We start from the raw sequence: 15203 nt of genomic DNA on the forward strand, positions 1-15203 counted from the left end.
AAGATCTTAGTAAGGATGGGGGGGGGGGGGATCCACGGGAGGGGGCCACTGGAATTGTAGGATCGGGTAGTGAGTCGGGAGATCACTCAGAGATAATGGAGGACACACATGTTCGATGTGTTGGATAATGCAGTGAAGTGTACAACGGGCAGACACCCAGTGTTATATTACTGAGAGTTTACCAAACTGGGGGTGGGGAGGGATATAGTTGTGGGTTGGAGGAGGGGATGGGAGTTATAGTTATTTGTTACAAAAATATTTTTGGCTGTGATGTAAAGCTGGATCAGGCACTTCAGTGTTATAGACAAGGGGATTGATGTCAAGTGGCCCATGTCGTTGGGGCTACTGTGTTTATTATGGAACTGATACAAGGCTGTGAAATGTAATGAATCCAGATATGTTTGAGTCTCTGATTGTACGGCACCATTTGATGTGTAACCCCGAGAACGTACGAGAGAACGTACGAATGTCCTGCCACAACTGTCTTAAATGTTAAGAAAGATATATATATATTTTTAAATCCTTCATCATGTGCACAGGTTTTCACAGAGAGTTCCCTACCTGCAGGCTCTCTAGCTTCATTAGGTGGCATACCTCCAACTACACACTTTTCACCCTGTGCGCAGCTCTTCAGGTAGAGCCCACTTCCTCTAGACACCCAAGACCCATTAGGTGGCTCAGCCCCTAATACGCACCACCTTCACCCTGTGCACAGCTATTTATGAAGAGGTCACTCCCTCCAGACACCCAAGCTCCATCAAGTCACCAAGCCCCTAATACACAAAGTCATCACCCCCTGCACAACATTCATGGAGAGCAAAATGACTACAGTCTCTCAAACATGGTTAAGTGGTGAATGACCTACTGTACACAACTTTTGATCTGGGGACAACTCTTCATGGAGAGCCCACACCCTCCACACATACACAAGTCCGATTAGGAGGCCACGCAAGCATGTTGCAAATGCATATACTCATTAGCAGTACAGATGCTCCAGATGTAGCTCACCAAGTACCTTTCAGTCTCAGAAGCCATAGCATACTCTCACACTCATTTGATGATGTCATCACTGATGTCATTGAATATGTCATCATCAGTGATGTAATGTGTGAGGTCAAAAGCAGTGAATGCTGCGATGCAAGTTATAGTTAAGTCAGTCAACAATAACTGCTGAATTTCAGTATTTCTTTCATTCATAATGGTATTTAACTGACATCTTAACTTAACTATAACATCACTTTAACCTTTCTTTTCTCCAGTGGTGTGTATATATCTATACATACACACACACATTTGTCTACCAAAATATTACTTATTTACTATTTTTTTTAAATTAGGGAGTTGTTCCATAATACAGAAGATGGGTAAGCACATAAGAGGATAGGGGATGCTGTTCTTAAGCAGAGGCTAAATAGAAGTTCTAGTTAGGTGAAAACCACTGAAAATCACCAGTTATAGTTATCGCAAGTACTGTTTCGGTCAGCATGAAACCCCTAAGGAATCATTCCAGATAGGCAGTTCTGACACGAAGAAACAGGGGTGTAGCGCTCGGCATCGCAGTGGATCTGAAAATCCACAGAACCCCCCAAAAAATGTATTTGTCCCCATGGGCGGTCACTCTGGGACCCACTCACATGGGCCAGGGGGTCAGGCTGCGCCTAGCCTGCTCCCTTATATCTTATTTAGTTTTATTTTTTTAAGAACTCGTGGACCAAGTGCGCGGGTCCTAAGATGGCAAATGCAACTTTTCCCTCACATCGAGGCCAGCCAATTAGAAAGCATTGTTGAGCTTGCGGACATCCACACGTGCAAAACGTTTTGGATCCGGTTACGAAGCACTGCAGGCTTATCAGTGTCCAGCAATCCACATACCAGTGGAGTCTGGCTTTATTAGAAATCAAGTAATTGCAACACCCCCGGGGATCCTCAACCAGTTATAAGCTCTACAAGCCTGAAGTGGGTTCCCACCGGGAGGATCGCATAGCATCCTTCTTTTACCGGTACAACAGCGTTGATAAATCCACACATGGGATCTTGATGAGGTTACAAAACATTTGAATTTTTGGAAGTCAACTTTGCCTTTGAAAAAGTCCAGGAGGGCGAAACACGTGTCGGCTGCTTCTTGTTGAACAATGATGTGCTTGGATGTAATCATGAATTAAAAGAGAACTGTACACCGTTTATGCTTGGACTGGAGTTGCCTATCAAGAACTGGGAGCTAGAGAAGGAAGTGTCTGTGTTAAGATACGGTGTGAAATATACAAAGATTTTTTAACCTTAATTTCTCAAAAACTACTGAATGGAATTCCTTCATAAATTGTGGGCCAGGTTACATATTACAGAACTGATGTTACCTCCTCTAGGTATTATGCAAAGATCTCTTAACTTTTACCTTAATTAGTACCAATCCACATCTGATCCTGACCCAGTGGATATCAGGACTTTTTTGGCTCTGTCCAACTTGCCTGGTGGGATGATGCACATCATCATCCCGGATGCTCTCTTCATGGTTAAAGAGATTGAGCATGTAATCCAAGACATGCCTGCAGATAGATCCCTGTGATCTGCTGGTCTAACCATACAGTTCTACAAGGAATTAATATCTATCTCTCCCAACCCCAGGGAACCTCCACCTACTGGCAGTCTACGAGGAAGCCAGTATGCATCACATTCACTTTGGGAAACCTTGATAGTTACCATCTTGAAACCAGACAAACTTTCTCAGGGCTGTGACTCAAATATGACTCTCCATATTATTCATCTGGATAATAGAATAGTAGCCAATCTGATTGCTAACAGGATATTCCCTCTGCTCCCTAATATTGTTAGACTTGATCAGTCAGGTTATACAGCACAACTGGTGCACCATATTTGCATTGTTGCATTCAGGGACCCCCCAGTTGAATACAGTGGCTATGTTTTTTTTTTTCATTTAGACGCAACCAAGGGGTTCGATTCTTTGGAATGGAAATATTTATTTATGCTCCTGGAGTAGCTTGGTTTCAGTAGAAAGTTCATCCAATGGCTCAAACTGTTATATGGACCTCCCACTGCTCGGATACATGTTAATGGGGCTATATATCCCCCTCTGTTTACTATTGCCTGAGGTGCCCATTATTTCCTATACTGGTTGCCATTGCTATGGAGCGCATGGGGGCTAGTCTTCCCCAACATAATTCCAAAACTACCTCAACTAGATGGCTAGGAGGTTGGGGGTGTGGTTGTATGCTGAAAACACCAAACTGTATGTTAGAGACCCGGAAACCAATCTTCCGCCGATGCTCACAGATTCCTCAAATATGGCTGCCTTACCAAGATAACAGTTAATTGGTCAAAATCTATTATGTTCCACTAAACATCAACAACAGGTAAATTCAACACAGAGTTCCCATTAGGACAGTCTGCAGCTGCAGTTAAGTATCATGGGCATATCTCTCACTAGGACAGTGATGAAATATGAAATGAGAATTATGCATGGCAATTGCATAGCTGGAGGAGAGAGTACCAGTGTGGGTAAAACTGCCACTGCCTATGGCGGGCAGGATTGCTATTGCCAAAATGCAGATTTTTCAAGATTTCCTTTACCTGTTTATTAATATCCTGCAACCGCTATCCAGACAATTCTTTAACAAGATTTGATCCAACCTCATTATGCTCGTCTGGGCAGGAAATCAGCCTAAGGCAGCATGGGAGATTGTTACATTGTCATTTGAGTGGGGCAGGATCTGAATGTCGGACCTAGGACTTTACTACTACTGTGCACAAGTCCAGTACGTGCATCTTGGACATCACCCTACTCCTTTTCTGCCACATACTGCAATTGGGGAAGACAACGCAGCACCCTACCCTTTAAACTCTATTATCTGCTATAAAATACCTCACAGTTGAGATTGGCACAGCTGTGTGCATGGTTTGTGCCTGTCTCTGCTACTGGGCAGGTCTAGCCTGTGTGTATGCTAACAGGATGCCCTTGCTCAAAACCCGGCACTGACACTTACAGATGACTAATGTACGTGCCTACAGCTGGGGCGCATGCAACAGGTCACACTGGGAGATCTGTACCCGGATGGTCAATTAAGAATATTCTGGATGTATACCACTTGGCATATTCCTCTATGACCAGCTCCGTTCCACATGGAGGGGGGGATACACAATACATTCCGGTCCTCTCCTCCATTGCTCCATGGTCTGGGTGCGATACTGGATACTTCTTTCCCTAAGAAATTGATCATCTGTTTATTTACAACCATGCAAGACAAGGCCCCATGTATGTATCTTGAGGGCAAGATATCTGTGGCTGACTGATTTAGACTCCTCTCCTACAGAGAAGCAAAATGGAGCTGCTGCTGCGTATAAACAGGCCCAATTTCCAATTACGACTAATCCACATTAAAGTTCTCCATAAAACGTATTGCACCCCTCGCTCACTACATAGGATGGGCCTCAGAATTTATGCTGCGCTCAGTGTCGTGCCAGGAACTCCACCTTCCTGCATAAGCCCGATTGTGCCCAACCATAGCTGTCTATTGGTCATCTGTGTTTGATATAATGGATCAAGTAGCCGATTTCCAAACTCAGAGAATACCACTTGTTGCATTGCATGGATATGTTAAAGCTGCCCCGTGAGGGGGGGGGGGTGAGAGAGCTCAAGGCCCAGATGCTTTTGTTGGCAAAATGCAGAGGTGCGATGTTACGGAGCAGGTGAGCCTCCTCGGGTGTAATGCAGGATACATGCTATTTTATTTTGCCAAGAGCAGCTTGATGGGTACTAGGCACCGAGGGCTACTAAATCCCTTCTCAAAAATATTCAGGGATTTTTTTCTCTCCACTTACCTGGTTTTGTGTGTCGACAGGGGATCGATCGCTGGAGCTGGGAACAAGCGGGAGAGGAGTGATGACCCTATTCCGCTTGAGTAGTCCAGATCGTTACCTGCAACATGTCTGCACTGTCAAAACACCGATAATGTCACAAAGATGCTTGTGAAATGTTGTGCGTTACTGTACCCTGCTATCCATTGCAATTGCAGGTTGCGGTGAGATAAGTTTTGAAAATTGTGAGTGCATTACTAAACAACCTACTTGAGATTGTTGTTCACTGTGCCGTATTGTGTTACATCCAGGGTTGTACCACTAATGTTTTGGTTTTCATTTTACCTTCTTTTAAAACTAAAATAAATAAAAAACATTTTTAAAAAGGTACTCCTTAAAGTTACGCTCAGGAAAAAGTCTGGTATAAAATAAAAACACGGTACCTCACAACTTAAGTCAAAACTAATTGTAACAGACATTCCCCACCACTGGGAAATATTCAGTCAATCAAAGCTCTCCAGCTTCACACTTCATGATGGCCTTCGGCTAAAGCATACACCCAAAATGGCCACTACCGAATATTTTTCATTTATTGTGCAGCGAAAAAAAATAATAATAAATGAAGATCCTCCTATTTCACATAGTTCTTCAGGCCCTAGTTTAGGAACGTGAGTGTTGTCAAATGAAACCTTAGTTTATTCTAGAATGATTTAGGTTAACATTTACCACCAAATGTCATTCATTGCAAACTGATAATTCGCCACATTCTGCTCTTCTTTTAGAAGTTACATTCGCTACTTCACGTTCATAAAAATGTCTTACTATATACTTAAAAAACATTCCTGCCACAATCATAAATTTAATCAGATAACAGAGGCCATGAAATGGAAGTTAACTGAGGAATAAAGTACCTTGATATTGATTACGCACATTAGAAGACTCCACAGATATTATGACAATTGACAATATCACAATCTATATAACACATAGCTGCTGTTGCAAAAATGGCCAGTTTAAAACTTAATGGTCATTGTTGAACGTCCCTAACATACTCATAGAGTCCAGCTCTTTTCAATGGCCCATCCAGGTGAACCCATGAGTCCTGCTCTTTTCATTGGCCCATCCATGTGAAAGTCCTGCTCTTTTCATTGGCCCATCCATGTGAACCTACGAGTCCTGCTCTTTTCATTGGCCCATCCATGTGAACCTCGCACAACTGGAAGGCTCCCGGAATGCTACTCCCAAGCTCAGCACATGGACTAAGAAATTAGCATGCAGACTGCTAAAAGTTTTTTCAAACTGTTATTCATTATATACACAAATTTCTATAAGAAGGTTCAGAGATAGCCCTCGAGTTGCCCACTCAGTCTCACCCTCGGTATTGTATCCTGGATATATTGAGAAAATCCAGGATCAAATCCAGTTATTTTCCCGAGTAGCATAGTCTTCTTTCAAATAGCTTTTATTTCGGTTAAAATAATCATAGAAAGCACAATGACATATGATACAAGTGTAAAAGAAAAAACACAATAACATAATACAAGTGTAAAATCTCATGTAAATCAGCAATGTTTGTACATCTGCAGCTTAATAAATACAAGCTAAAAACGACTACAATTTTTAACAAGCATTTGCAATGCAATAGGTCTCACAGTTGTGAGAGTTTGAGCTATTGGCATTGTAAATGGCAATGCCTTTTATTTACGTGTTGGTTTTTAAAACATAAATAAAAGACATTGTCATTTACAATGCCAATAGCTTAAACTCTCGCAAAAGCGAGACCTATTGGGGCTTAGAAGAACGAGGAATGAGAAGCCCACGTCTGCATAATGTGAAGAGGGTTCTTCTTCAACCCAAAACATACAAAGATTCATGGTTTAAGCCACTGGCACAAAAACTTTCAATAACTTTAACGTCTGTGTTCTGAGGATCGGTGAAGAGAACAGGATACAGTTCTTGTAATTTTCGAGAAGAATAAACTTCAAAACCTCACCACGTGGCATTAGAGAATAGACTACAAGGGCCAGAAAGAACTTAATTGACACCAGGTGCAACCAACAGACTAAAACAGGAGGTATTCTTCCCATGTATATTAAAGTTATGAATTTCCCCCCTTATTTAGCAGTTTCCCAATGTTAGTGCTGAGTCAAGCAAACAGCAGACCATTGCTGCGGACTAGTGGGCTGCAAGTGAAGGTCTGGGGGCGCATGTGAAGGACAGGGGGGGTGCATGTGAAGGACGTGGGGAGTGGGGCACAACTGAAGGTCGGGGACGCATGTGAAGGACGTGGGGAGTGGGGCGCAAGTGAAGGTCGAGGGGGGCGCATGTGAAGGACGGGGGGACGAGACGCATGTGAAGGACGGGGGGGCGCAAGTGAAGGTCAAGGGGGGCGCATGCGAAGGACAGGGAGGCGCGCATGTGATGGACGGGGGAGACGCATGCGAAGGACGTGGGGGCGCCAGTGATGGTCGGAGGGGCGCTTGTGAAGGACAGTGGGGAGGCACATGTGAAGGGCGTGGGGGCGTAGACGGGGGCGCAAGTGAAGGTCAGAGGGGGCCGCACCTTGAGTATGACTGATATAACTTATGGTTCCAACAATGTAGGCACAAATACGTGGTGACGCCTTTAGTCATGTGTACCAACCAGTCTTGAGTGTACAAAACAAGCCCTTGCGGGCGGCAGCCCTCAGTAACAGGGGAGTGAGAACAGAACCCGACCGGTGTGAGGGCCTCCAGGGGGTGCGACCGTGGCTGGCTGCGCTCCTACCTCACCCCCCCTCCACTCCAGGGACTCACACCGCGCTTGGAACGGGACACCACGCTTCTCAGCTCAGTACGCAAACACTGCGTGGGATGTAACTTCCAGACACACAGACAGGAAACAACAGGCCTCCATCACCTCAGCACCAGCTCTGGAAATAGGTCACTGCTGAAGGGAGAAAGGCCAGGAGGGTGCGGCCCGGGCTGCCAGGGACGACGGCGGGGCTCGGGGACAGGCCATCGTTCAGTCTGCAGAAAGAGGATGGGAGGTGCCGGAGGTGAGGAGAAACACACTTACAGGTCTGCAACAAAGTCGTTGAAAGTTTTTGTGCCATTCATGGGCCCTAAAGAAATGTAGCACATCACGGCTGAACAAGTCCTGCCGCGCCCGCCCTCCGTAGTATGTCATGGTGCTTGCTCACACATCCCTCCGCTTCATCTCCCCTGTTTCTTTCAACCCGCTACCATTTCCATGTTTCACCTTAACCCGCTGACCCACCTTGCCAATACTTCTAGACCTAGTTTCGGGAAGCCCCTGCATGTGCCCCCGGGATGGCTGTCTCGCGCACAGTTTCCTTCACACAATCATGTCACATCTAGAGTTTGCACATTAGACGAAACCCTAACATTCCACAATTGGTTATGTCAGATGGGAGGCTGCCATCTGCTGGCGAGTAAGAGAAGATGCCGGAGTTATTGATGATAGCAAGGATTTGTTATACTTGCGCGGGTGTGAGGGGGAGAGGAGACGCCGTGCGCATGTCCATCGCCTGTCCGGGCGCGCACATAGTTGGTCTCTCTTCGCGCCCCAAAGCGACGACAATAGAGTCTCGCCAAGGTGAAGCAACGCATGCGCTGCATTCGCTAGGCGAGACCTAAAAAAGGTGTTTGTTCAATTTGGGACATTAAAATTTCAATCCTTTCTTCCAACGCACATGGCTCACAGCAAACAAATATATACTGACGCCAAACACAGTAGCACAGTCAAACATACGCCAGAGACAGACAAACAAGTCCATCCCTGATCTTTCACCAGACAAACTGAAAAGCCTACTTTTTAAGTCTAGCAGCTGACAGCTTTGCGGTCTGAAAGAGCTTATCATCAATTCTTTAACCATATGATAAGTACAGAGAGAGTGGGCTTTGGACCAGCCCAATTGAGTAATAGGCTTCCATCTGCTTTTCAGAGTTTGCTATTGCTTGGATGGGCTTTCCATCAGTTAGTATCATTCTGCCTTCACAATAAGGTTTGGAGATGGTCATCAAGTTGTTTAGTTAGATTGCAGATACAGCATTCACCCTGCAACTGAAAAGCAATATATGTTCTTTGATGCTTCTACTTTACCACCCAATGGCATTTTAATTGATAATCTGTTTTTGTGTAGGTAGTGTGTGCTTGTTGATGCCCTGCCCTGTGATAAAAGACACAGTGCTATTCCCCCATTACTCTTCACATTTGTTGTGGTCATGATATCATGTTGCTGGAATTATTATTTTTTGTCCACAAAGTAAAGATGTACCCGCACATATGCTTTTTTAAACCTACAGCGAAAATACCCATGCCCCCGCCATGTGGTATGTTGTCATCAGTGATGTATTCGATGATCTCATAGAATATTTACATTTCTAAGGTTTATTTAAATGTAAAAGTAAAATATTATCATACCTACTAAGAACTTCGCTTTAACCTTTAATTTTTTTCAGTGAATTTCTACATGTTTTTAGTACATTCACTAAGACTTAATACCCATCATAACTATGCCGATTCACCGCCACACATGGCCTTTGGCCATGCAATGAGTGGGGTTGGCCATAGGGTCTAGCATGAGGCCAGGCCTTGCACTCCAACAACCCCCACTCTCTTACCCCTGGTGCGCATCGCCTGAAGTTTTACGCAAAAGCCCATGGCGGCATCACTGAATGTTGGCATGCTGAATATCATTGCATAGTCTTTATTCAACCTCATTCCTCTGTAATTCACCTCCAGACACTTCATGCCCCTTTATAGCTCTCATACAGGTTCCTACTGTCTCCCTTTGACATGATTTTTCTATCTGTCTCATCTGTGTGTTTTTTCCTTATCTTACTCTGGGTCAAAATTTGATGATGAGAAATAAGTTCTGATCCTCAAAACTCAGTGCAGGGGAGACCACCTGCAACCACCATCACAAATTAAGCAGTGCTCGGCGTTATTGCTTTGTACAGCAGTACCGATCTTTCATCGGATGGTACCAAGTTGCTTTAATGGTTATATCTGTATTGCTTTCCTTCTAATATTGCCTATGTAAATCATGTTGCCTGAGCAGTGTAAAACAAAATGAGGATGTCACTACGTGCTGCAGGGCATAGTGGGACTCACCTATGCTTCTTGACAGCTTTATTTATTTGCCCTCCAATATTATTTTGTTTATTTACGTACCTTTTTAAAGCACATACTGGGCATCATGGGCGTCGGGAGTGTTGCACGCCTTTGTTAGATGTGTCCTGCACTACCCACAGACACCTCTGTTTTGGCTTCAATTTGGTTTTGATTGAAAAAATTCACTCCGTGTATAGTTCTGTATTTGTTTTGTAGAGCAATAGCTTTAGATGTGTAATAGTTTGTACATGTTTTCTTCCTAAAGAAATGAGTTGTAGTATGTTCACCAACAACTTCGATATTTAGACCATAATAATCTACAGCTGTAGTAATTCAACTGTGGTAGGAGACCACTATGGGGTCCGCAAAACCTAATCTGTAGGTATGCGACAGCTTAGAATATTAATAAAATGTAAATAAATAAAGCAGCAAAATGTAGATTTGAAAAATGTCAAACTTTCCTTAAATGTGTAGGAGTTTGAAATTGAAGGTTAAAAATTGAGTATCCTGAGAATGATTCATGGTTACATTGCAAGTGCATTAAACAGATTACAGTATGGACGATGAGTGGTCTCAATTCAATTTAGAAAAGCTCCAACCTTCCCATTAAAACTTAGTTTTTTAATATTTGTTCGTGAATTAAACAAAATATTTCAGCATTTATATATTTTTTGATGAACGCTAGTTTTTGCATTTTCCAATGTATCGTTTTGTGGTTCAAATTATCAACAATAATTAGGTCGGGGTCCCCGGCTCCCAGTAATTACTCATTGGGGGTCCCTGGATTCCAGTAATGATTCAGTTTGGGTCCCTGAGTTCCAGTAATGATTACGTGGGGGACCACGGAAGTCAAAAGGTTAAGGAGCACTGCTCTGCAGTACATGCAAACTTCAAATCTAGTCAAATATTAGGTTTACAATGTAGTCAATCATTCATCTTTTGGTTTAACTCCACATTACAAATTATACAATAAGCATATTTATTAGGTCGCGGGATTTGACTCTCTTGCAAGATCCCTTCAAGGGATTGCATTGTGAAAGCTCATAGTTGTTATCTGCTGGTGTAAGGAAAATGTCTTCGTTAAACAGCTATTCTCTGGAATTGCTAAAGTAATAGTCTAGAAACAGAAAGCATTGAATGAAAGAGTTGGATTAGGTATGACAAAAGTAGTGACGAAGTCGAATTTTCCAAGGCTTGTTAGCCACAGGGTTTTCAGATATTTAGAGCCTAGCTTAAGTCACTCAAGGAGCCTCCTTGCAGCGCTCTTCCCAGCAGGGCCTCTAAACACTGTGGTAATGCTTTGCTACCTTCACAAACAAAGGTTGCAAGTCCCAAACTACATCCGGATACTGAACTAATACCTACTCTTTCTCAAAGCTGCTTTACATTCCCATCTCCCATACACAAGTGTTGGCCCTTTCTCCAACTCTAAAATACATACTGTACCTCCTTAAAATGTGCGCAAAAGACCGGTTTACAAGTGAAGGCGCTATTTATCACACCTCATAAATAACAGTATCCAGGGGTACCTTATTTATCGGGTGCAATAAATAGCGACCATTATGACTTTTCAGGGAATAACATGAGGATTTGGGTGTTTTAACGCATCAAAATGCACATGGCACGGTAAATACAGTACACATTTCTCCTGTTCAATTTCTGCAGGTTTGACATGGCAAAATGTAATGGTGAGGTATTGGATGCATCTGATAATTATTGGATACATAAAATACCTCCCAACACGTAATTCCGAACCGTGCAAAAACAGGGGTAGACACACAGGTCGGAATACATTGACCCACTCATAATCAGGTCCCAGGACTGCAAATATTTGCCATATTTCTGCACGTCCTCCAACCCATATGAGAAGAGCCCCAGTTCTTTGCTCCAGCACTAGTCCTGCCAAAAGACCGATCGAGTGTGTGGAATCACTGCAGCCTGATGCCCAGGACATATTATTTTGGGTCGAAGACAGGTTTTCACATTTATTTTGTTCAATGTACAAGGAGGCCAGATCCAACAGCCTACAACACAAATCCTCTGGCTGCATGGGTAAAGTCCCACAGTACGGGCGGTTATTGGATAGAGAATGGCCTGCCACTAAAACAAGATTTGAGTACACAAGATTCATTAATGCAGAGCCTACACTAGTGAGATGAGCGTTCTAATGAAATACAGCTCTCAGCTCAGCTTACATTACTGACAGTGTTTCCAATATAAATGCGAATACACGTTTGCAAATGTTAACCAATTTGAGGCCATGTATATTGCTACCATCGTTCTCCATGGTTGTTTGCAAATACACGCAGAAGCTTGAAAGCAAGATTGATCATTGCTTGCTTCCAAAATAAAATGTACACAAAACATTTCAACTTTCAAAAAACATTTAGCTAAAATATTCTTCAACTTCAAATAACATTTCTCTAAAGCACCACTTAGGAAAATGCGTTTGATGCATGCCAGTGTTTAAAAAAGCATTTTGGGCAACATGAAAAGAAAACAGCGGCTTCCTTGTTAAAGAAAGTCTCAAAAGTGCACCCCTAGTTCTACAACCTTGCACTGGTACAGATTTACAACTTTTAGGGACTTACAATGGATTACAGTTGCAAGCATGGAAAACGTATTACTAGCAAACTTCAGCGGATCTCCTTATCGCATGAGCAAATACACTGGCGTGTATTTGCTCATGGGAAAATCTTATGAGAGGTTGCAGATCCCCGTTTTCTCTTTTTACCCCAGGAGAAAAACTAATTCCTCATGGAATAACTTCTTTACCTACACCCACTCCAATTTGCAGCCATTGAGAACGTTTTACTCCTCTCCGTGTCAAGACTATGTCAACGTCTTACAGTGTCGGAAGAGATTGTAAAGGAATTGGTAAAAACCCTTAAACATGTAAATTTGTGATGCATACAAACTCACGGGTTATTCCATCCCTAAAACTCTGCTTCTAGCCCAATTCCAGCCCCTGTATGTAGATGTGCGGGAAGTGGCAAAGTCAGACCCTTGCTAAAATCCAAACCCAGATAGACCATTAGCCCTGTCATAATCAGAGGGGCTATTATCAGAGCTGAGATGTAATGACAATGCTGCAATAACTCCCCACCTCACTACATGTCAGACGAAGGGACATTTTAAACACAGGACAAGCCCACTTTTGAAATTGTGTGTTCCTTGGACAAGTAGATATTTTATAAAATGCCACGCCAATAAGATGGACCATGCTGGCATAGCAGGGTGCCCAGTTGTCATCGCTCATAAATAAAAAAGCATAACTCTTGCCACGTTTCTTCCGTCATCCTGCTTTGAAACAAGTGCACATCAGATACCTTAAAAACCCTGCTACCACCTGCTAGTACCACTACCACGAACCAGGTGACACCCGTTTCGTTTGGGGCTTCCTCGCATGCATCTGACAAAGGAAATTAAAATAAAGAAAATCACTTCAGGCGTGTGTTTTATCAACGTCTTCTCAGTCCTGACTTTTATCGCCCCCAAAAAAGAAAACACCCAGCTCTCTGTGATTGTCGGTGTCAAAAGTAATGGTTGCTCTGAAATATTAAAATATGGGTCGACATCTAACTTACCACCCGAAGTTTTAATATAGGTTTGCTTGGCAACTTCCCATGCATTGAAACGCTTTTAATGGCGGTTACCTACCTAGAAATACAAACAAGTGACGCAGAATGTGCACGGCACAAAAAAGTCTCCTCAAGTAAATGCCAAATAAGTTACTAGGGTCCATACCAATTTTTGCATGACTAAGAGTGCATGCAAGTTTAAGGATTTGTGTTTACTTTGCTAACTTCATCACCGTTACCGAAAAAAAACTGCGCATTCACACGGGAGATCTGTTATTGTTTCCACCGAGAGCTTTAAAGTAGAACTAGGTTGAGTGACAGATCCTGCCAGCGGTCCTGCGAGGGGGTGGCACTGTGCCTGTCAGAGCCCACTGTGTGGGTACAAGTTAGTGGGCGTGCCAGAACACACTTGGCCACAGATTGTGCTGTAAGGTACCTCAGGTTTCAGCTTCTGGCCGCAGGGTGTGAGCACTGTTCTAGGGGCGGTTCATGTCGGTCGCACTATGGGACTTTCGTGCCAAGGGCTGTCTGGGTGTTAGCAGGCAACTTACCCTTCAGAAGGTACAAGATCCTTCTTGCCCCCACAGGCCTGCCTTGGTCAGGTGGCGGCGGTAGGTTCTCCACGCTGGCGGGAGTGGCGCATCCTTGCTCTGGGCCCCCTCTGCGGCCTCTGCCTGCGTGGGCCCCGGGTGGGTACCCCGCGCCACCGGCGCCCCCGCTGCTGCTGCACGAGGATGCTACGGAGCCCGAGCGCCTCCCGGGCCCCGAGGGGTGCCACTCCACGTCCATCTCCACCACCATGCCCTCCTCGTCCTCCTCCTCGCCCATTTCCCCCTCCTCGGGCTCGAAGCCCGGGTTATCACGGCTCCACGCCTGCCGGGACCCCGAGGAGGGCGGAGACGGGGTGCCCGCGACGGGGAACAACGGCCGGTCGTGGCGAATCTGCTCCATTTCCAGTTCCATTCCTGCAGCCCGCTCGGGGTCCCGCTGGCGAGCGCCCGGGGAAGGGAAGTAGCCTCCTGCCGTCTGCTCCGCAGCCAGCCTCCCCGGCCACTGCCTCCGGCGCTGCCGCTCCTCCTCCTCCTCCGGGCCGGGCTGGGGCTGCCGCCCGGGGCTGACGCGCTGAGGGTTCACCATCCCTCCTGCAGGAGACGAGGGCCCGCTGCCGGGGAGCCCCTGCTAGAAGCAGCCATCTTCTGCCCCACTTCCCCCTCCTTTTGGGATTACTCCCACTTTCCACGCCCCTGGGTCTGCGATTCTAGGAAAAACAGGCAAAACTGTCCACACGATCCCAGTGTTTTGGCTGCTGTTGCCCGAGTGCTGTGCTGGGAGGGAGGCCGGGGCGGTCGGCAGTGCGTGCCGAGTCCGGGGGCGGTTCTGCGCTACAGCCTCACTTGAAGACCATAGGACAAGACTGTTTTCTTTTCTCTAAAGTCAAAGATTTGTTCCGTGACCTCCAAAATCCTCTGATTTGATGAGTACGTCTAATTGAAATAAATAAATAATTTTATAACGAGCTGACAGCTCAAAATCTGTGCCATTTCACTTAATTCAAAGTCCTCCAAAAGTTTACTTTAAAAAAACTGATAGACTTGCTGTAGCAGTTTTTCTCTGGCGTCAATCGTAAGCGCTACTAATGTTCCGAGACAACCCCCTACGGATTTTGTTGCTCCATAACTGTTGGTGTAACTGTAA

The 15203-nt window shown here is 44.7% G+C and overlaps 1 protein-coding gene across 2 annotated transcripts in view; it reads right to left on the bottom strand.

Moving 5' to 3' along the window:
* PKD2 (polycystin 2, transient receptor potential cation channel) overlaps positions 1 to 14768 on the bottom strand; it is a 156588-nt gene extending 141820 nt beyond the window's left edge. Inside the window, exon 1 of one of the 2 annotated variants that reach the window (XM_085641181.1) lies at positions 14060 to 14768. In XM_085641181.1, coding sequence (XP_085497307.1) covers positions 14060 to 14645 — 586 coding nt within the window. In that variant the 5' untranslated portion in view covers positions 14646 to 14768. The remainder of the gene's footprint in view (positions 1 to 14059) is intronic. The other variant, XM_085641180.1, reaches the window with a different exon arrangement.
* Positions 14769 to 15203: the final 435 nt, after the last annotated feature.

Source organism: Triturus cristatus, chromosome 2_2 (genome assembly GCF_964204655.1).
Source record: "Triturus cristatus chromosome 2_2, aTriCri1.1, whole genome shotgun sequence".
In the NCBI taxonomy this organism is placed as follows: Eukaryota; Metazoa; Chordata; class Amphibia; order Caudata; family Salamandridae; genus Triturus; species Triturus cristatus.